The following is a 23,580-nucleotide window of genomic DNA, read 5'->3' as shown; positions in this document are numbered from 1 at the left end:
GTGCACCAGGAAACGCTTTCGCCTTGGTGCACTTTAGAGAGCCAAAGTGCCCCCTGAATTTTTTGGGCGATAAACCGTTTATGAACGCAATTTTTTTTTTTCATATAATGTAAGATATCACTATAACAATCAATATATCTGCAGATCACCCGACAGCAGTCTTGCATTTTCTTTTCTATTAATGTTTTTGGTATCGTCGAAAGCGTTCCCCGTTGGTTTTCTATGGCAGTCTTAACTATTCGATATGATCGAAGGAAGGTTTTGCTAGATATCAGAAGAACGGACCATCACCTTCAATATTTCCGTAACAGTACCTTAAAACTTTCCAATTTTCAAAATTTTTGTCCGAGAATGCTCATCATGCTTCCCATGCAGGCCGTCGTCTTATATAAAGCGCACGCAAATCACCACGGAGTCTGTACATGAAAAAAGCCAACTGCTACCGAAATCAAGGAACATAGGAGAATGTTTCATCCTTTTTAACTTTTGGTGCTGAGCAATGGGAGAAGAATAGCATAATACTTCATCGCTTTGAAAATAATTGATTAAGAAGCAAAAGAAAAAAAAACAACCACATGCCGCCGGTAAGATCTGAACCCACCTCCTCCGAATTTCGCGTCTGTTGCTCTACCAATTGAGCTATGGTTGACTCTTTTTGTCTTTATGGGCTGTTTTGACAGATTACAAAAGATCACAAACATATTGTTACGGGGAAATACTATTTATATTTATTTACAAGCCGTAGGTGAATAATTCCTAGCCGGGAGCACCAGCGCGAACAGGAAGCACCATCAACGTCTTCTTCTTCGTTCGTCCCTTTCACGCGGGAGTCCACTTCGTCTTCCACTTCCACTGCGTCGTAACATGACCCCCGGCGGCACAAGCGCCGTCCCGGTGCTAGGCCGATGAGAGAGGAGCTGCGTGACAGGGCTTGAGGCGCGTAACGTGAACAATATCGGTGGATGGTCGACATGATGAGGACGCAAGTGTATGAGGTGCAACTTCATACGTGACGTCGGTGACCTGACGCACAACGCGATAAGGACCATGGTAGGGGGACAAAAGTTTCTCAGAAAGACCGACGCGGCGGGAAGGGGACCACAGAAGAACGAGCGACCCCGGCTCGTAAGTGACATGGCGATGGTGATGATCATACAGAGACTTCTGTGCTTGCTGGGACGCTTGTAGCCGAGTACGGGCGATTTGGCGAGCGTCTGCAGCTTGAGCAATGGCGTCACGGGCATAGGCGGTGACTGGACGGTCAGCAGATGGGACGAGTGTATCCAAAGGCAGGACGGCGTGTATCCCGTACAAGAGATAAAAAGGAGAGTAACCAGTTGTGTCATGCCGCGAGGTGTTGTAAGCGAACGTGACGTAGGGCAAGGCGAGATCTCAGTCTTTGTGGTCGGGGGAGACGTACATAGACAACATGTCTGTCAATGTTCGGTTCAAACGCTCGGTTAGCCCGTTGGTCTGCGGGTGGTATGCTGTGGCAATCTTATGCTTGGTAGAACATGAACGCAGGATGTCGTCAACAACTCTGGACAGGAAATAGCGTCCGCGGTCTGTGAGTAACTGACGAGGGGCACCATGTTGCAGAATGAGATTGTGCAAAAGAAAGTCTGCCACATCGGTCGCGCAGCTCGTAGGCAATGCACGGGTGATCGTATACCGAGTCGCGTAGTCTGTGGCTACCGCGATCCACCTATTTCCGGAGTCCGAGGTCGGGAATGGCCCAAGGAGGTCGAGCCCTACACGGTGGAACGGTTCCACAGGCACGTCTATAGGATGCAGAAGACCAGGAGATGGTACCGAAGGCTTCTTCCTGCGCTGACAGAGGTCGCAAGTGGTGACGTAATGCCGGACTGTACGGTATAATCCAGGCCAAAAGAAACGGCGCCGTAAATAAATGTAAATAGTATTTACCCCGCACCTCCACCAAAGATGTTACGGGGAAATACTATTTACATTTATTTACAAGCCGTAGGTGAATAATTCCTAGCCGGGAGCACCAGCGCGAACAGGAAGCACCATCAACGTCTTCTTCGTTCGTCCCTTTCACGCGGGAGTCCACTTCGTCTTCCACTTCCACTGCGTCGTAACAATATGTTCGTCGCTGCACTCTCAAACATCGAGAGGACATGTGTTTCACTCACGTGAGAAAATCAAAACTGTTTCAAGGAACACAACTCTCCCATCAACTCGATAACTTCGTGTTCAAAACATAGCTACTTGTACACTTCACGCAGCTTAAATATGTTTTCTTTGAAAGTAATCTCGGACAGACCGCGCATCTTCATCGCACTGAGCTATGGTTGACGGCTGTCCAATCTTACGCTTTCGAAGATATTTATTTTGCACATTACCTATCCTTGAAAGTGTTCGCCAGTGCCACCCTCATCCGTAGCGACCGATGTCGTACGTCTGATATTATATCAAGTGTCCCGTGAAACGTGATCGAACGGTGAGGCCGGAAGTAATCGACTGCCACCTTTACACCGAACCCCGCCGCGGTGGCTGAGTGGTTACGGCGCTCGGCTGCTGACCCGAAAGACGCGGGTTCGATCCCGGCCGCGGCGGCCGAATTTTGATGAAGGCGAAATTCTAGAGGCCCGTGTACTGTGCGATGTCAGTGCACGTCAAAGAACCCCAGGTGGTCGAAATTACCGTAGCCCTCCACTACGGCACCCCTCATAGCCTGAGTTGCTTTGGGACGTTAAACCCCAATAAACAAACAAACCTTTACACCGAAAACCAGAATCTAATTGCAGTCAACTTGTCCTCGAAAGGCTCCGAAAATCACAAGAGCGCGGCCTGTTGTGCCCCAGAATTCGAATTAGGCGTAGGGAAACTCATTATTCAGAAGTGTACACCCTCGTAAGCGCTCCGCCCTCAACGCCTCTTCTTTACTTCGGCCCTCTTGCCCAAGCCTGCGACAGATAAAGGTTACTGAACCCTGTTTGTTGAGCATGGTGAGACATGAAGTGTTTTTTTTTTTTCCTCAAGTACAGCTTTTTCTCTTATCGCTTGCAATAGGTGGTATGCGCATGCTCAAGGCGAACACTGCCTACAGCGGTGACTAAAGAAGGCCAACAACAAACAGTTCTAACTCAGAAATACGAAGCGCGAAGACATCAAAACTCTGTGTTTTCATTCTATCGCCATCACTAAGCTGAACCAAGCTTGTGCGAAGGCATCCCTTTCATTTTGTTTTTAAGAGCATTAGCTCTTACTCATCACGTTTCGAGATTTCGTGGGGTCTGCTACCACCCTGAGATCACAGCGCCATCTGTGGCAGCAAGTAGGAAACGCATATCTCACAATGAGACTTGTAGCGCCATCTACAATAGCATTGTAGAAACAACCACCTGCCACGTGCCAATGATTTCCATTGGTGTTTCTTCCTTTAATCTCATTCATATCAATTCTAATAAACCAAACAGCTAACGCTCGTTACTTCAACGTCTTCCAGACGGGGGCGGCCTTTTTCTTTTGTCGTATCAATGGTTGCTCGCTATAAGCAGCACTCGTGCAAGCACACAGCCTACTATAAAAATAGCGTTAATTCCATCTCCGCCATATTTTTTTTTTTTCACCTCCGCTTAGAAAAGTAGCTAAACCCGATTTTGATACTCAGTCTCTTCCTAGCAGTTTTGCTGAGAACTTATTCAGACCAGGCCACGTGCAGTGGCGTTCTCTTATATTTCATTGCACCCAAGATGCTTCTAAGATGAGTGGTCATCAGAGGACTGGATAAGATCACTTACCAAGGATCGTCCGGTCAATCTCGATGTCCTGCCGGATAGACTGTTCCGACGGGAACACACTGAAGAAAGAACAGGATGCTGCGAGACGAAGAAAGAGAAAGACGCCGGGTTGAGAAACGACAAACTGGACACGTGACAGAAGGCGTAAGCATCTGAATAATTGGCAACCGTATACAATTCCTGACAGCAGGAGCCCATACAGAGCAATGTTGTGTATGGGCTGAAACAGTAACAGGCACATTACCTGCAACTACTTCTACAATGACCTTTTCGCTAGTTCCAATTAGCCGACGAACAAGTTTACGTTCCTTTGTTGTAGTTTTTTTTTTTCTGGAGTTGCGGCAACTGCGACCTTGTATTGCCGTGATTGCCACAGCATGCGCACACAACAATTCTGGGCGAAAGCGTTTTTCAACGAGAAAAATTTTAACGAATTTTTTTTATTTTCACTTCAACAATCAATATATCTTTAGATCTCCCGACAGCAGGCTTGCATTTTTTTTTTGCTGTTCACATTTTGGTACCGTCATTTTGGTACCCATTGGTTTTCTTATGGCAGCCGTAATTTCTGAATGCCAACGAGGGAAAAACTTAAAAAAAAAAAGAAATTTCGCCAATCGCCAGCAGAAGGCGCCTTGGCGTTCAATATCTTCATAACAGTTCCTTACAATATTCCAGTATTCAAAATTTTCGTCCGAAAATGCTGTACATAAGTGCAAAAGTGCATCAACCAACACCTATCTGCTTCCGCCGTTCGCTAAGAACATTCCGACTGTGGTGAGAGCCAATCCTTGCGAAGTTCACTGCGACCGTAACAGCAGTAACTTCTTCAATACGTTAGCATGTTCATTGACCAATGGGGATTTCGAACCGGCGTTTTCTGCGACACCTGTGCACACAGCGACCTCCAGCAATGCAGCCTGGCATGAGCTGACACTCGTCAGCGACCACCACAGCCTTCTACCCGGTAAACAAAGCGTGCCAATACGGCACTTCGCTCACTCTCTTCGGTTCCCGGCAGCCCGTTGGGCAAGGCTGGCGCCGAGGTCCGGCACATTCTGAATAGGCCCATGTTGGCGTAGAGGAAGAAGCTCTTGGTGCGGTTCACGTAGACGGGCCCCGACTCGGGCGCCACCACGGTAATCCACTGCTCGGTGCCGATGCAGATGATCCACAGGAAGAGACCCAACATGGCGGCCATCGTGGCCCAGAGTAGGGCTCGCCTTTCGCTCTGCAGAACCGCCTTAGGATCTTCCTCAGGTCCCGCCGCGGCCTCCTCGAAGTGGCGATGGCGCTTGGATCGCCGGCTGCTGGTCTTGCGATGGGTGCGGGACTTCCTAGACGAGCCCATCTTACTGGACACCCACTGTACACCGAGTCACTACAAGCTTACTACACAGACCGGCGACAAGTAGTCAACTCTTCTCACAAACCACAATCTCAGAGGAACACTTCTGAAGCAGTGAAGTCCTTGTTTCCTGCCAGTCCTTTCAGACGATATATCTTCCGCACTCAGCTGGCAAGCTTTCTGCAGGTCAGCAACACGCACAAAAACTTATGAAAGCAGCAACTCGCAAAGGTAGTTAACGTCCCTTGAATCCGTCTGAACGTACAGCCGGATTGTGCTTGAGCTGTTAAGCCGTCCAAACGAAGGGCAGCTAGAGAAAGAAGTTCGACATTCCAGGGCTCAAAAGGTCACAAACAACAACAGCGTGTGACGTCAGACACACGAGGACTGTCATCAGACACGCAGAAAGCTCAGCCTTCACTAGGAGTAGTTGAATTCACTGCTGCCAGGTCGACACTGTATAAGCACAGTTAACTAGAAGGCCACTGTTCCTCACACTTCAGTCGTTAGCGCAAGGTTCTTAAGTGTCTGTGTTTAGTTCAGTACCGCGCACGAATTTACACTGTGACTAGAGGCCTCTCAAAATAGAAGCTGAAGCTTGCAATGTCCCCCGCTCAGGGTATGAGCGGTACATCCGCAGTAGAGATTTCAGTGGCTGACTTCTCCGTTGCTTCAGCAGTCAGCCTCCACCAGGCGGTTGATATGAAGGACTAAGCAGGCTCATAACAGTGCTGGCCACAAGGTGACTCCAGTAACGGGCGGAAGGTTCGTAAACAAACAGGAGCAGGATTTCCGGAGGAGTAGGCTACGGTGCCCGTGGGTCTCTGGGCGGAGGGGCTGATGGGTAAGACGGACAAAAACCTCTGTCCAAGCGCCCATTAAGGTGAGGCACGAAGGTCCTGGTGCACAAACGCCTCCTCTTGTCTCCTTAGTTTCGCTAGGGTTCCCGGTGTGGAAGTGCTTCTGACCGAAGGAGTCTTTCAGACCATCCTGCGCATAAAGAAAGGATAGTATTCGCCACTGGACATGAGAAAACACATTTGTTGGTGCTGCATTCGTACATAATAAATTGCAGCTCACTTGTACACAATCTACGTGACGAGAAATGAGAAAGTAAGGCCGAGTTTTGCATGCGATGATACCTTATCCACCGCGAGACTATGTTCTGGCCTATTACCGATAGCATACGGTGTGACATTGTGAAACTTCTAGAGGGCATAGAAAAAGGTTGAAACTCTCACAGAGGGATGCTACGACAGGTGACAAGTAGTGCTCATTTGCGGAGCTCAATATAGCAGAGTCAACCACTAGACCACAACGGCAGTATGGCAGCCATCTAATCAGACTGAAATGGCAGCGTCTGTTTCAGTGTGGAACATGAAGAGCGCCTCCACTATCCTGGGCTGAGCACAACTAAACCGAACGACTCACCTCAGAGCAGCACTTAGGTGCACTCGAAGGCGGAGGAGAAATGTGAAAACAACAGCGAAATGCTCGCGTGGAGGTCAAATAACAGGAGAGCAGAATTACAGAAAGAAGAAAAGATCTCTAAGATGGTCTTATGGGGTTTTAACGTCCCAAAGCGATTCAGCCTTTGAGGGACGCCGTAGTGGAGGGCTCCAGATAATTTCGACCACCTGTGGGTCTTTAACGTGCTCTGACAACATCGCACAGTACACAGGCCTTTAACACTTCGCCTCCATCGAAAAGCGACCGCTGCGGCCGGTATCGAACCCGCGTCTTTCGGGTCAGCAGCCGAGCACCATGACACGAAGAAAGAAAGCATAATGAATGCAGAAAATGCGATAAAGAGAAAGAAAGCAGCATATAAAGGAAACTGAAGGAAAAATGAAAACGAAACAACAATAAAATGACGAATGGCATAAAAATTAAAATGAAGAGAACTAGGAAGGAAGGAAGGAAGGAAGAAAGAAAGAGAGACAGAGAAAAAGATAGAAAGGAAGGAAGGAAGGAAGGAAGGAAGGAAGGAAGGAAGGAAGGAAGGAAGGAAGGAAGGAAGGGAGAAAAGAAGGAAGGAAGGAAGGAAGGAAGGAAGGAAGGAAGGAAGGAAGGAAGGAAGGAAGGAAGGAAGGAAGGAAGGAAGGAAGGAAGGAAGGAAGGAAGGAAGGAAGGAAGGAAGAAAGAGAGACAGAGAGAAAGATAGAAAGGAAGGAAGAAAGGAAGAAAGAAAGAATGAATGAAAGAAAGAAAGAAAGAGAGAGAGAAAGAAAGAAAGAAAGAAAGGAAGGAAGGAAGGAAGGAAGGAAGGAAGGAAGGAAGAGAGACAGAGAAAGAAAGAAAGAAAGAAAGAAAGAAAGAAAGAAAGAAAGAAAGAGAGAAAGAAAGAAAGAAAGAAAGAAAGAAAGAAAGAGAGAAAGAAAGAAAGAAAGAAAGAAAGAAAGAAAGAAAGAAAGAAAGAAAGAAAGAAAGAAAGAAAGAAAGAAAGAAAGAAAGAAAGAAAGAAAGAAAGAAAGAAAGAAAGAAAGAAAGAAAGAAAGAAAGAAAGAAAGAAAGAAAGAAAGAAAGAAAGAAAGAAAGAAAGAAAGAAAGAAAGAAAGAAAGAAAGAAAGAAAGAAAGAAAGAAAGAAGTTATGGCAGCATCAAAGCGCTCTTTTGTCGGCGTGGCACCTGTGCCACAGCGGCGGTCATCCGACACCGCTGCAAAGGTCCCGGCGCGTGCCGTATTCAAAGCAAGTGGCGCTTCTGCCTGTTGCCGCTGTCCGTCTCAGGGCCGTGAGTGCCAATGGGCTGGGCTCCAGAACAGCTCGCCTTGTCTCGGTGGGAGGGACGAGGAGAGAACAAAACACCCGGTTTCCCGGGGACAGTGCTATTTTAGATCGCGACGGAATGGGAGTCACCTCGCTGCATAGAGACAATTAAGATTCGAGGGCTGCCCGGGCATCCTGTGCGGGTAGGCTTAGCCGTGGCTGTTCCAAGTTGGAGTCGGTCTTAAGTTCGCCACTACCATGGTCTCAACTAAACAAAAACATTGGGCGGCGCTAACGGTCTTTCGAGGCTAGCAGTGAATTGCTCAGGCAGGGCAAGAAGTGAGGTGTTGTGGAGAGGAGTTTCGAAAAGGAATGCACCCATCATCGCTTCTTTCATTCTCTACCCAAAGGAGACGAGAGGCGAAGGTGAAGGAATGCATGCAACAAACTCACTAGACAAACAACCTGTGAAACTGCCTGGAGATATGATGTCATGGTATTCAAATTCGCTCAGAGGAGCATGCGGCTTACCCCTCATCGCTTCCATCCTTTATTAACTGTTTTCAAACTTATGATGTGCGCCGCTACAAGCAAAGCCACCAGTCGAAGCTTGCATCGCCTCCTGACTTTGATTCGCCACAGAGACGCTTTCAGATTGAACACGCCACGCAGGGCTTTGAAAAAGAGATTTTTATTTCGTTTCAAACGTATTCAGGGGATAAAAATTGAAGGAAACACTTAAGCTCCGCCTTAAGTGTACGTAGCGATCGTTAATGGGTTAATGTCCATATACGCGGAATTTCTCACTCTCGATTTTACATTCACAGATCCCTCATACCATCCCTGACGCAGTTGTTCAGCGGTTAAGCAATTTACTGCTGTCCTGTGATGACAGGTGCTGCCTCTAATGGGGCCGTGCGACCCAGTTACTGGTTGCTCATCCCTAGCTGAATCTCGCGACCAATCGTTAGTTTAACTACCACCCGCCACGGTGGTCAGTTTGCTGACAATCCGATGCATAGAGTTTCTTACTATTACCTAGAGGGAAAGCTGGCTGCGCTGCACTTCAGTCACCATGGACGCTCAAAGCATCATGGGGCGGTGAGCTACTTGATGCGGCACAGTCGTAATTTTTCGGGAACACGGAGTGGCACTACTAAAATTTTCATTCCGAAAACGCTGTTCGTGTGTGCGCAGACGACTTTCGCGCGAACGCAGTGGGCAAAACCCATAGTAGTGAAAACGCGACGACACACGACGCCAATAAAAGGTTTCACTTTTCCGAAATGCCATTAAAAAACCTCTTATAGTATTTAAGCGACAACATCTTTTTTGAAAACATATTTACTTTTAAAAGTGCGCCTGTTAAGTACGAGATATTAGTTTCTATAGTGTTCATTACTAGGCCAATAGGAGAGCGAGTCGTCTCTAATTTTGGGCAAACTTTGCACTTAAATGCTTTTCTGCTCGTTTGTTGCAATCATTAGACAAGATATTGAATATTAGGACGTTTGTAGTCATCAAACAGCTTTATTTTTCTATTATATTTTGGCCAAAAGTTACAGTTTCGCAACAAGTAGCTCACCGCCCCATGATGCTTTGAGCGCCCATGGTGGCTGAAGTGGTATCGAGGGGTCGCCTTGCAAACTCCCATAGACGGGCTGCCAGCTTTCCCTCTAGGTAATAGTAAGAAACTCTATGATCCGATGGGCAGGTTGTGATGACACCGCAAGCTCACGTGACCTAGATGGCGCACTTAGATTGCTTCTCGGGGAATTTTTCGCTCACAACACCGACGACGACGCAGAACAGAAACCTTAACGTTGTCGCTTTAAAAGTTTGTTTCCTGGTAACTTTGCGTTACCTATCTACTGACTTCATCACTCAGGCGTTTTGCGTGAAGCGACAAGCTACAACTTCGTGGCCAAGCCAACTGTGCGTCTCTTTGTTGAGGGTTTTGATTATTAATTTTTTTACCTAAGCGACATTTAGTGAATGTTCAGCGCTCGTAGTTTAGTCTAAACGTGCCATCGTAGTCAGCCGTAAGTGTTTCCACTGCTTTCCTTTATCACCAAACAAAAATAAGGGAACAAACATCACTGTGGAGTCAGGTTCTTCAACGAGACAAACGCCGAAGAAAAAGAACATGTACTCCGCGTCTCAACGAAGACCAACGCGTCATGTCGCGAAAGGAGTCTTCACCGCATGCATCTATGCGTTTGGCGGAGCACCCTTTCAAGCAAGGCCGTTAGTACGCGGCCAAGTCCAATATGAAGCGGAACACATTGTCCGCGCTGGACGAGCGATTATACTGTCTAAGTACGGCTGAAAAGTACGCTTTTCCCTTTTTACTGAATAACTTTTCCTTGGACGGAAAATGCATTGAGGACATTTTAAGCTTCAGTGCAGAAGCAACAGCAGAATTCGTTTTTGCGTGCAAACTGACTCTTACTCTATTATATTGAAGTTCAGGGCACCTCTAGCGGGTCTTTTTACGCCGTTTGTAATTAAGAGGAATAGTGTTCTAAAAACACTCAGGGCTCTACATCAAAGTCTGAAAATGCCGTGATCAACACAAACAAGAGTAAAGCCACAAATCGGACGCTCCCGAATTTTCGTTGATACACAGCCTATGTAACATATTTGCAGGTGTGTAGGCTCTTTAGCGACCTTGGAAGTCCGAAGCTTGTAAAGGTTGAGGGCACAAAGTAAATCCAATCTACTGTACATTCTTCACAAAGGCTGTAACTCGAGCACTTTTTTTTTATCAGTGAAAGTAACTGAGAAGGGCATTAATTCATTTTCACACTGAATCACAATTTATTAAAGCGCACTAATCAATAAAAACCACAGCGAAGGCTTCAGATCAATCATTCCAATACAATGGAAGAATCAAACAGCAGGACCGACACTCGCAATGAATACTGCAGCGCTTAGAAACCAAGTCATGTTCCCACATAGTAAATAAGCTGAACGTGCTGAAAATGAAGTTAGCCGGAACTTCGAACATGCTTTGCCTTAGCTTTCGATTTAAAGCGAGGCAGTGTTGATCCCGGGGCACCAGTTTGCTGAGACAGCTAGCTACCATGGCGACCGTAACACCCAGCCTGCACTGAAAGGTGTAAGATGTACTTTGGTTTCAGCTAGTCGGCTCATAGCTAAGGTTGATTCTGAAGACAGCGTGAAAGAGTCAAAGCAAGGCACAAGAAAACAAGGATACAGGCTCCTATGCCGCTGTTTGTTTGTTTTTTGTGTGTGTGTGTGTGTGTGCCTTCCTTGTCTTTGTCTCTTTCACGCCGTCTTCAGAATCAATCTTAAAGGAAAGCTGCATATGTTTCAGAAATCAACGAGCTTAAGAGGGTCGAATGTGTGAAACTTGCAGGTAAAGCATGCGAAGTCTTTTTGGGCTAGCACTTGAAAGAGAGGAGTAATCGCCGATTAAAATCCGGACACCCTTCAAGCTTCTCCGCAGCGCACAACGCCAAGTGGAGGGGCGCATGATGACGTCGTCGAAGGTATCGGTACATTTCCAACGTACAAACGCCTGCTTGGAAGAAAAAAAAACGCCACCGAAGGCGAACCCTGCCGAGAGTTGTTTGGCAGCGTCTAACGCGTCAGGGCATGCTGTGGCGACGACAGCAGTAATTTGAAATCATACCTTCCATGACGTCATTCTGAGTTTCTCTGCACTCCTTCGGTGCATTGAGGAGAAGCGTAAAATTGAATCGTCGATTACGTCACTGTTTTAAATACTAGTGCAAAAACACTTGGCATGCTTTACCTACAGCCTACATAGATTTTAATCCTTGAATACCGCGAAATTCTCAAAAAGTGCTGCAGTTGCCCTTTAACTCAAAGCTGCAAGCGCGGTTTTTCTCTATTTCGTTTTCCTTTACGCCTCGTCACAGCTTGTAGAGCCATGAACAAGGAACGCGCTAAAGTGGAAACACTTCGTGGACAGCGCTAAGGAGCGGGATAGTGGGCGCCGCAAGGTTAGGCTGTTTGCAACACGTCCAGCACAGCCTCAGCGAAGCGTCAGCGACCTATGCTTCGAGGTGTGGCGATGGCCATCTTACACTTCACGGAGCAGAACAGAACAAAGAGAAGACCGCGGTGACTTTAGGCGTAAGAACGCCTGTGTTTTTTGAAAGGGGGGGGGGGGGGGGGGGGACCTCGGGATGCCGTAGGACGGGAGAGAGAACCGCCGGTTGCAGCGGAGTCTCGTTTCTCAAACCGTGAAGCGCCGCTACGCTCCGAGAGCTGACCGCTCGATAGTTCCGGGCAATTCTCATGGGGGCGGGCGGCTCTCGCAAGAGGAGGAGGCGGCGGAAAAACGCGCCGCCAAGTATACAACTCCCCGGCATCATTCTCGGATTTCTCCTTCGAGATTTAAAAGCAAAACGCAACTGCTACTTCTGCTGCTACGGTGGTGCCTAGAGTACAGCAGGCAGAAGAACTTGTTTTCAGGAAGGAAACGTCTTTGTTGTTACACCATTCTTTTATTGATTCCCTGCTTTGTTATTGCGCAATACTGGCTGCTCTTTTTTTTTTTTTAAGCCCATTCAAGTTTTTCCTTTCCTTCAGCGACACGACTTGATTTGATGTTTCGTCTGCAGAACAAAAAAAATCGTTCTTCGAACTACTTTTTTTTTTTCTCGCGCGCGAGCGATGCGCCCACTCTTCGATGGAGATCACCGAAATTTCGCGCTGAAAAATCGCTGCAGTTCCCGAAGCACCGATAGTAAGCGTCTCCGCAAGTGAAATGGCAGCGGGTATGACCGCAAGGTACCGTGCTCCAAACACGGCTGTCTCTGGCGAACTGCAGGTCAGCGGAGGTGGAGAATACAGGAAGGAGGGGAGGCTAGCCTTGACGAGGTTGCATTTCGCTACCCTGCAGTGGGGGAGGGAATAAAAGAGGAAGGACTTCAAGCAGGGACGTGAGCGGACGGTCAATTCTGGCAGTTTCCTCTCGCTTCCAGAGCACAGTATGGATGATCACGACAGAAAAAAGATACTTTTCGTGACGAAATTGAAACGCCAAGAGCAGTAAAGAGAAAGGAAATGAAACGACGAAAAGTTCGAGGGTTTAACTAGGAAAGCATCCCGTTTATTATCCTACATTTTGGAAAGAGAGGGGCACAAAAGAGAAAAGGACCTACTCTCTAAACAAAAAGGCTTAAAAATCCAGGGGGCACATTGGCTCTATAAAGTGCTGCAAGGCGAAATTCTTTCCTGGCGCACTGTTTGGCATTGACTGCGAGACTGTTTGTGCTGTACTAGTGTTTTGTTTGACAACACATTACAACTACACACTTTGACTGCCGACTTTGACTGCTTCTTTAGCACAACTCTCTCTCTGCTTCGATGAGTTCGGTTCTATCCATGGCTCTGTTCGCAGTAATGAGGTACGTAATGTGGACACCCACGGACGCCTTACGCCCCCTGTCGGAGCGGACGACAACTATTTTATTAGTTGTCGTCTGCTCCAAAAGGGGGCGTCAGGCATTCGTGGGTGACCTCATTACTGCGAATCCGCGCACTCTGGCGTCATAACCATTTCGACCAACCGAAAAGCTTGACACCTCTGCTGACAACCTTCTGTCGACAAACTTCTGTCGACAACGATGAGGCATTAAAGGCTTTCGCCTTAAAAAGGGACTAAGCCGTCCTCTAGCGCTATCCAGTTTATGAAAGGGTGTGCGCCATAGGACAGCGTACTCCCTTTTTAATCCCATATAGGCATTTTTTTTTCAAGAGTGTCATGGTGGACACATCTGCGCGCACAGAACCGCGGCACTCACATCCAAAACCGTTGCGGTAACCGACTCGGCTTCTCAGAAAAAAAGCGGTTTCTTCAAAGAAGACCTGTGAGCCGCCGAACAAACAGCAATAAATCAGAGCTCTATGATAAAGAGCCCGCATTTCGCGGCACACAATCTGAGGAGCGGAAAAGTGAAAGGAACGTGGACGGCGCATTTTCTTCGTAGCTGAGTCGCGCGGCTGTCCCGAAAGAATTTAAAAGTGTGGATCAAGGATTGTCACGGAGAACAATGGGAAGCACGTTTGAAAGAAAAATATTTGTTCACTTGTAATAGTGACGAAAGGAGAGTTTGTTTTAGGTGCTAATTTTATCAAACCGCACCAGTAAATATAGGTACCATCAGCAAGAAATGAAACGCGAACAAAGAACTGAACCACGGACAGCAAAATGCGCAGCTCTTAGCCAGGGGAAGCTGAATACTGGTTCCTACTATTTTATTTTCGAAGGCGCGAAGACTCTTCTTTAGAAGTATTATTCAACCTCGCTAGTATTTCTAATCCAGGAGCTAATACTTCGGTGTTATTGTGCTGCCACCTACGTTTTCTTGTTCGCGTTTATTCGTTGCTGATAGTACATCATTAAACTTAGCCAGGCTCTCACTCATACAGTCCAAGAGTAAACTGCTGGCAGGGCGGCGTTTTCATCTCATTATTTACCCTCACGACGTCCCGAATTCACAAACACGAACAAGTAACTGGTAATAGAAAGCTCTCTAGGCGACCAATATCTGACTCGGCTCGAGCCTGAACCGCGGGTTATTGCCAGACAACTGTCAACCGTTAGCCTTTCCTACCTGGCCCAGCTGTTAGAGAGACTGCACTGAACCGTCGATGGGCATCATACACGTGCTTCTGCACTAGGGTTAATATTTATTCCGCAACAAGAGTTTTAAAGGTCAGCACAGCTCTCCTTTACAAACGCCTGGCTCTTTTGATGAGCATGTTACTCGTAATTATCATACCCAACAACTATGGACAAAAGCATTTTTGAACAAGAAAGGGTTTACGAGTGCACTTTTTTTTTCATACATTGTAAGATTTCGCTATAACAATCAATATTTCCGCAGATCTCCCGTCCGCAGGCTTGAATTTTTTTTTTTTTTTTGCTATTAACGTTCTTGCTATCGTCAAAAGCGTCCCCATTTCTTTTCTATGGCAGTCTTAACTGTTCGATGCGAGCGATGGAACGATCACAAAATAAAGATTTTGCTGAGTATCGGAAGACTGGATCATTACCTCCAGTATTTTTATAACGGAGGGTGACGGAGTGGATTCCAAGTGAAGGCCAACGTAGAAGAGGGTGGCAGAAAGTCAGGTGGGCGGATGAGATTAAGGAGTTTGCAGGGGTACTGTGTCCGCAGCTGGCAAAGGACAGGGTTAATTAGGGAGACATGGGAGAGGCCTTTGCCCTGCAGTGGGTGTAGTCAGGATGATGATGATAGTGATGATTATCTTAGTTTTTCAATATTAAAAATGTTTGTCCAATAATGTTGGACACGCCCACGTTGCATGCCTACAGCGTCACAAGGGTCTAACCACACTAGTCAGTATACATTCGTGAGAATTTGCTGCCAACAAGAATTAACTCTGGAACGTATTCACACAACGCCTAACGACTCCTGACGCTAAGCGGCAGGAGTCGAACGAAAGGAGAAACGGGTTGCCAACCTGTCCCCGCCGATGTGGCGGGCTTGGTGATGCGTAACTGCAACCCGCACGGGCGCGGGTGCCAAAAGAACTCCTACGCGCACCGGAGGGGAGAGACCCCGCTCGCCATAGCTGCGCGTAAATCAGCGTCAAACACGCGTCGTCACCGCGACGCTGTCTCCGGGCCCAAGCTTTCGTCAGTGTTGCACCCACCCTCTCCCTCTCCCTCCCCCTCCCTCTCTCTCTCTCTCTCCCCGATGACCTTGTTTCTCTTCGTTCTCGCTTGGTATGCGCCATTATATTTCGAGACCAACGACAACAACGACAAAACAAAGTGGAAGAACGAGATCGATGACTGCACAGACAGCTTGGCTCCAGTCTGTGACCTCCACACGCACAAAAACGCTAGCTTCACTTCAAGTTGCACTAAGTTCAGCCAGTTCAGCTTGTGCGTTTAGATTTCAAGGTAGCGAAGAATGAACGGGAGGAGGCAGAGGCGCTCTTTAAGATGGCTGGAAATGTCCGCATGGTAAGCTACTGGGCACTGATTCATGGTTTAACAACAAGGAAGGATAGGACAACACGGGGAGCACACAAAGCAAATGCTGCTTTGGTTCCTTTGAATGTTGTAGGCTTGACATTATTTTCTTATGACAAGCCGCCGCGGTGGACAGTGGTTATGGCGCTCGACTGCTTATCCGAAAGACGCGGGTTCGATCCCGGCCGCGGCGGTGGAATTTCTATGAAGGCGAAATTCTAGAGGCCCGTGTACTATGCGATGTCAGTGCACGTTAAAGAACCCCAGGTGGTCGAAATTTCCGGAGCCCTTCACTACGGCGTCCCCCATAGCCTGAGTTGCTTTGGGACGTTAAACCCCCATATACCGCAAATTTTCTTATGGCTTCAGCTGCTTTTTCTAGGCTCCTAGGACGACGAAGCACCCTTCGTTATCAACCTTGATTCTGAGGTCGCTGGATGCTGCGGACTCCACAAGCTTCGTCAAGCTGTGCAGGTGTTTCGGTCTTTCGCTCTCGCCCTTTCGAGAAAGTGAACGCAATTGGAGATGCACTAGAAACTGCTTTTTTGTGTGTGCGTGAGCGTGGAAATGTTTCTGAGAAGGCAAGTTCTTCAACCGGCTTCAAACACGGCTCGTAGGCAAACTTTGATCCCACGCTAACTGTTCCTAGGTGTTCGGATACTTCGCAGTCTATCCTTCCGCGCCGTTAAATCATGAGCCAGTAGCAGCTTGCCCAAATCATAGCCTTAGATTAGGCCTATTTAGCCAGCTACGAATTCAGATGAAAGGGGTTAAACCATAGAGTTTCTTACTACTACCTAGAGGGAAAGCTGACAACCCGTCTATGGGAGTTTGCCATGGAGATCCCTCGAGACCACTTCAGCCACCGTGGGCGCTCAAAGCATCATGGGGCGGTGAGCAACCGACTGCAGAACTACAACTTTTGGTCAAAAAATAATGAAAAAATAAAGCTGTTAGATAACTACGAATGTCCTTACATTCAATATCCTGCCTGTAAATTGCAACAAACGAGCAGAAAAGCATGTAAATGCAAAGTTTGCCTAAAATATGAGATGGCTAGCTTTTCTATTGGCCAAGTAATGAACACTACAAAAGCTAATATTTCGTAATTAACAGACGTATTTTTAAAAGTAAATATGTTTTCAAAAAAATGTTGCTTAGATACTTTAAGAGGTTTTTTTAATGGCATTTCAGAAAAGTAAAACCTTTTATTGGCGTCGTGTGTCGTTGCGTTTCACTACTATGGTTTTTGCGCACTGCGTTCGCGCGAAAGTCGTCCGCGCACACACGAACATCGTTTTCGGAATGAAGCCTCTTAGTAGTGCCACTCTATGCTCCCGAAAAACTACGACTGTCCCGCAACAAGTAGCTAACCGCCCCATGATGCTTTGAGCGTCCATGGAGGCTGAGGTGCAGCGCCGCCAGCTTTCCCTCTAGGTAATAGTAAGAAACTCTATGGGTTAAACACGAGGTGATGTACTCTCACGCAAATGTCATGCACACACAGGTAGTATACTTCGCAAGGAGCACGTGAGTCTTATGCCCTCAGCATGTCCAACATTGCGAAATCACTGTGAAATTAGTGGCCAACTAGGACCATTATTTACAATGTAACGAGGCGCCGCTGACAGTACGACAAGTGGAGCTGCCAGATAGTGGCATTGCCTATACTGGGAAAACAGTGGTGATGCGGTTCTCTGTAGGGCCAGCATTACCAATGCATTCCCAGTATCGGGCCGATGCCCTATGCTGCTTGGGTTCCTATCAGAAGCCTCCTTGACAAGCAGCAGAGTTGAGGAGAGGCAAAGTGACGAATGCCACCTGGTTGTCCCTAAACTTTTCTCCGCGGATCGCACGGCCAGCAAACAGTACACCTCTTGCCTACTTCCACGAGAGACCTTTCAACGCACAGAGGAGAACCGTGAAAAGACGTGGTGTGCATGCGTGCTCACTGCCACGTGCGCGACCTGCAGAACCACCCCTGGGCTTTTCGGCGACAACGCCCCATGCTTTGCGCGTGCCGTGAGTGAAAAGTGCTGGCCAAACTCCAAGCGCGGGACCGCGGCGTGTCTCGGCGAGTTCTCGCCTGACTAATGGCCGCTCCGGTCTGACACGACGCACCCCGCTCGTAAAAAATCTGTCTCGCTGGCCGCCTTCGCCGCCACAGCCGTGGATGTCGCAGGGGAGGAGCAGCTGCCACGTCTCCCCTCTGACTCGCTGTCGTCACGACGCGTGGTGTTCCCTGCCACGTGACTTTCGAGCGTGATCGCAATCATTCCAAGCTGCGCGGCACCGCTTGCACCACGCAGTTCACTGAATTCTTTAGAGACTCTGAGCCGCGCGAAAGGGGAGGCGCTGGCCGTTTCTCCTGGCCCCCTTGGCGACTGTACCGTCGTCCTGGGAGTGATATCGCCGACCCATGGTTGCACGCTGGATGCGCTATCCTGCTGTTCAGGATGATGGCCCACAGTGGACAGTGAGCGGGGAATATGGAACTCTTCACAGTACAAGCTTGAACAGGGGGTGGGGGCAAAGCCTCAGTCCCCTGACCATCGCCTCGACCAGAGGACTTCGTTCCGGCAAGTCCTGCTACACAAAAGTGTTAGCGAAGCTACAACAGTGTCTTTCAGCATAAAGAGAGACGTTCAGAATTTCGCGCCGCACATGCTGTCTCATCCCTGTGTCATTTTCTTTGCGTTATGCATCGATACAGCGCGGGTTTTTCTGCACACAACAGCGGATTTGACCAGCCGCTAGAAGGAGTTCGTTGGGTCGCCTGCGGAAACCGGCTGATAGTTGCCAGCGGTGTTCTTCAGGCGTGCTTCTTTTCTCGAAATCCGGGACCATCTGGCCCCAAACCTACCTGCGAATCTCGAAACCAGCTCGAAAAACTACACGGAGGCTTGCGCACTTAGCAATCTTGAAAAAAAAGTGGCAGGACGTTCACCACTCTGAAAAGAAATGTTCAGCTACAGAGGTGTTTTCATTTCACGGTATGTTGAGGCAGATAATATGGCCGCGATTTCAGATCTGTGTAGTTCTACAGCGCTCTTTTTAAGTTTTCCACTAGACCAGTCATTTTCTCGACTACCTTTCCTTTCCATTCAACCGCTCTACCGTAGATCGAATGTGTTCTCTCTCCGCTCTCGCCCCACTAGCCCTCGTCCTTCCAGGGTAAATACCCTCCAATGGTTCCCATGGTAACCAACCTCCAATTACACTTTCCTACGCTCTCTCCATACCCTCCTCCTTCCACGGCAAACACCTTCAAACACGGCAAACCACTTGGTTTCCATGGCAACGCACCCACCGGTTACGCCGACGACGACTACAACATGATACCCGGGTACGGGCGCCTAACAGCTGTCGCTGTAAAAGCTGCGTCTGCCACTTATCAAGCCCACTGGACAAACCTACATTATGAACGCGAATAGGCCTATATGGGAGTAAAAAGAAAGTAAGCTGCCCTCTACCGCACACCCTTTTATAAAAGGATGTGGCAGAGGACAGCTCACTCTCTTTTTACTCCTTTCCGTTTAGAGGGTAGCAGTCGCATTTGGTTTGAAGGGATACTGAAGACAAGTGCACGCAATTTCTGTTCTGAGTAAAAATTAATTCTGTGGCTGTTCCTACATGGTGTAATAACGCTAGTCTGGCATCAAAAGTTAAGTTTATTGCCGAGACAACTTTCCCGCTACTATATCCAAACTCTTGATGTCTACACCGAAAAAGACTCCGTGATCGCCATTTGAAGTTAACGGCGGTATAGTCTAGCCTCTTGGATCCGCGCGCAAAGGTTGTGTCGAAGCAAGCAGTTTATTTGCGAAACTGGCCGGTGATGGCGACACCTGTATCTCGGTTTTCGGCCTTCTTTAGCTTACAAAAGTTACATTTTCATTTAAAGGGCAACTGAACAGGTTTCAGAATTCGACGAGTTTCGCTGACTGTTTTTTTTTTACTGGCGTCTACGGCGAATACGTTCACATTAGCCTCGCTGTATAAAACTTTTTCAAAAAAGAGGTCGATGGGCGCCGCCATATTGGGCTGTGCTTGTAGTACAGGAAAGAGCGGAGGATTCAGCTCCTCCACATACCACCACAGCCCATAAAACCGGTTTTCCGGAGTGTCGTGAAAAGGTCTCTAGTCAGGGGTACGGATGTCCGCTATCGATTACAGGAACTGCCAAGTGCAACGAAGCTCTTCCCTTAGTCTTTCTTTTGCACGGTACAAATAAACTGTGCGCGGATGAGTTGTGCTACAGTTGTGCTCATCCATGCACAACTGTAGCAGTTGCTTTTGTCTATAAATATCTGAAAACTATTATCTCTTGACAAATGCGATAGTATCTCCAGCCTTCCTACTAATCACAAGCGCGTGTATTTGCCCCCCCCCCCCCCCCCCCCTGCTGACAAACTCCTTGCATTAATAATCTGAGTGTCACAACTTTTGTGAGGTACAAGGGTGAAACTGCGAAGAACGTTTGTATAGTGGCCTTGCATATAACAAGCAGAGACGTGGAGATAGGCAAACGGTCTAGCGACCTCTACTTCGTAGCAGAGGGCAATACATACGCTTCTCCGCTATGCAAAATCGCTCAACGTACGTAATAGGGTTCACGAAAGTTGGCAGTGCAATCCGTCATTAGCGATGAGCCGTCTCGCAGAACCATGTTCCTCGTATCACTTACCTAATGAGCTCCAGCGACTCGCGATTCTTGAACCTGCACGCACCAACACACACAAAAAAAAATCACGCGGGAAGCGTCTAGTTCCCACAAAGTTGCTGGGCCTAACAGAAAACAAAGCTCAGAGCACAGAGCGCGCAATTCGCCAGGCACAGAGCACGCTAAAACCGGGGCCCCGCGACCTGCTTGTCCCTGAGTCGCTACCCTCCGTGTTTCATTCGGGCCCGGAAAAAAAATGACTGTCATCATATCGTGAGGGCGCAGCCCTGCGGCACAGAGTTTGTCCGTACGGCTTAAATTCTAGAGTCGGGTTACGCGGGTTATCTGTTGCTTTAATACTGCGAGGCAGCGACGCAGGGGCTTGCATCAGAACCGACTGACGGGAGGGGGAATTACTGCCGGCTGCGGTACCTTTCGGGCTCAAAGCGCACTCTCGCAGCAGCGGTTTTTCTTGGGATGGTTAGTTCATGTTGACAAGCTCGTACACGCATGCAGCGCTAGAGATTACGGAAGGGAACACATTCGAAGGGACGCTTGTTCTGTGAAACAAAACCTGAATGGCGTTCAGGAAGTCCCTACCTATATAGGCAGGCACTTTCTGGACGCCATATGACCGCCCTATAGGTGGGATTCCTTCTGGGTGGATACAGCAGGAACAACAAAACGCGGACGCAGAAAGAAACACACAAAACGAGGTCGAAGCTGACTGTCAACTAAAAATTTATTGTAAAACCCGCGTTTTTTGTTTCCTTGTCAAAATTGTCTTGTTTTTCATCTCCCATGGGGTTCACTCAAGAAAGAAATTTCTTTTCTTGATAAAGTTATTGATGGTGCGCTAACGCACTGCTGTCCTGTTTCCCGTATCGCCCATGCTTCAAGTATTTCACGTGTTGCTTGGTCTGCAGATCTTTCCATGACTTGCACTTCATCCAACTTGGGCTCGCACTTGCGCGCTTCTTTCTTCTTTTTTCCTTTTTTTTGTTTATTTTACAATCTCTGCAATGCAGGGCTAGATTGCTGCTTGGGTCACCTGATAGAGATGATACGTGCTCTTTTAATACTCTTATAGGTGTGACAACTACAGAATCACATCTATAGAGTCATATATAGATGTGACACCTATACAGTCACAACTATATAGTTGTGACTCTATAGTTCGGCGACAGACGAGCACGTTTGTTGCTTACGCCGCTGCCGTGCAGTTCAGTTCTTTTGCGGGCGCAAGTCAGCCCAAATAAAGAGCTTCGTTCGCAAGTCTTGTTGTTGTCTTCCTGACCGCTGGACTGCCGTCACTACAACGTGACATCTGGTCATGTAAAGTCACACCTATTATCCAGCCACACAAACCGTGAAGCTGCCTTCCCGTCAAACACTGCGCCCTCTGAACTTCAAGATTTGAAATGAGGTATACGATCGAGAGAGCTATATTGCACAAACTTCCCGCGCTGGCGAGCATGGCTTGCAAAAACGCGTGTTGATACAGATTAGCGAACAGGCTGCGCGAAGTGCTCCGCACACGTGCGACAGACACTATCCAAGAGGAATTCGCGCTTCCGCTGAAACACCGTAAATCACCATTAGTCACTCCAGACGAAGAAAGAAAGACAGGGTCCCGTGGGAGCAGCTAAATCCGCTCACTCGACGGGCCATGTACAGGGTGTGTTGTGCTCCGCCCGTGTACTAAGCACGCTTCACCTCTTTGGATGCCGGCCAGAGGGGGCACCGCCGTGGGAATGACAGCGTGAGACACGAAGTCGCCACTTTTGCAACGCTTGAAGAGACGAATGCGGGAGGCCAGGTACGAAGAGCCCCCACTGTCAAGCGCAGTCTCCGCGCCAAACTCTCGTCACAGCAGAAATGTGCAGCACCTGTGAAACCACGCCTGACGCTATCCCGTCGCCTGCCCGATTCCCAAAGATGTCCTCCGCAGGGTGTGTGACTAGAGGAGTCTCAGTACGGGGCAATCTGGTGCCCGATGATTTGAAGTTTAAACCTTCGGAATGGGCAGAACAGCGTTGATAGAGCACCGGAACCAGACAAAGCTCACTGACAACTGACAGTGGTTTGAAAGGGGCGCACAGTAATTTTAGGTGGCTACACGTTGGTTCGTCATCATCATCATCAGCCTGGCTACGCCCACTGCACGGCTAAAGGCCTCTCCCATGTCTCTCCACTTAACACTGTCCTTTGCCAACTGCGCCCACCGTATTCCCGCAGAGTTCTTAATCTCATCCGCCCACTTAACTTTCTGACGCCCCCTGCTACGCTTGCCTTTTCTTGGAATCCATTCGGTTACCCTTAAGGACCAGCGGTTATCTTGCCTTCGCATTACATGCCCTGCCTAAGCCCATTTCTACCTCTTTATTTCGACTAGGATGTCATTAATAAGCGTTTGTTTCCACACCCACTAGATCTGCCCGCTTCCGGTCTCTTAACGTTGCACCTATCATTTTTTCTTTCCATAGCTCGCTGCGTTGTCCTCAACTTAAGGTGTTATCGCTCAACACGTTGGTTATCGCTCCAGATATCAGGGCGAGATCTGCTTTGTTTGTTAGTACAGTCGTGAGCACGGTGTAAGACCTGAGTGATATGGAAGAGAACAAACTTTTTGCACAAAAAAAGAGGATAACTAGTCGGAAAAAAGAACAAAAAATGGCGGACGATTTAGCGTGGTTAGGCCAAATGCGAATTAAGTGGGATAGAACTGAAGGTCACGCAGCCTTCAGGCAGTTATCGGCGAATTCGTACTTAAGCTCTGCCTTAAGGATACGAAGCGATAGCAATAATGGGTTAATGCCCATAACTGTGGAATTGGCCAATCTCTCCTGTACATTCATAGATCGCTGGGAGTCTTCATACGACTCCCGGTGCAATACTGCGGCGGTTAAGCGATGCGACACTGCCTTGGGATGTCAGGTGCTGCCACCGGTGGGGCTTGTGTGAACCGAGTTGCTCTACCCGAGCAACATCAAGGCCACGGAGAGAGGCTCCGGACAGGCAGACATCGGCGAAATCTAAGATGAAATCTAACGTTCGACGAAAACTCGTCTGGTCGGGTAGAAGATTCA

The 23,580-nt window shown here is 48.1% G+C and overlaps 1 protein-coding gene across 1 annotated transcript in view; it reads right to left on the bottom strand.

Annotated features, from left to right (window-relative positions):
• The window catches only part of LOC149349048 (uncharacterized), a 53,254-nt gene that overhangs the window by 5,763 nt on the left and 23,911 nt on the right, over positions 1-23,580 (bottom strand). Inside the window, exons 2-3 of the mRNA XM_089541135.1 lie at positions 4,770-6,105; positions 3,768-3,845 (exon numbers count right to left, since the gene is read on the bottom strand). Of these exons, the coding sequence (XP_089397261.1) occupies positions 3,768-3,845; positions 4,770-5,118 (427 nt within the window). The 5' untranslated portion in view covers positions 5,119-6,105. The remainder of the gene's footprint in view (positions 1-3,767; positions 3,846-4,769; positions 6,106-23,580) is intronic.

The sequence above is a fragment of the Amblyomma mixtum genome, chromosome 4, assembly GCF_055824585.1.
Source record: "Amblyomma mixtum isolate Tamu chromosome 4, ASM5582458v1, whole genome shotgun sequence".
Classification (NCBI taxonomy): Eukaryota; Metazoa; Arthropoda; class Arachnida; order Ixodida; family Ixodidae; genus Amblyomma; species Amblyomma mixtum.
The sequence above is the reverse complement of the archived record's forward strand: the minus strand, read 5'-3'. Positions and strand labels throughout refer to the sequence as shown.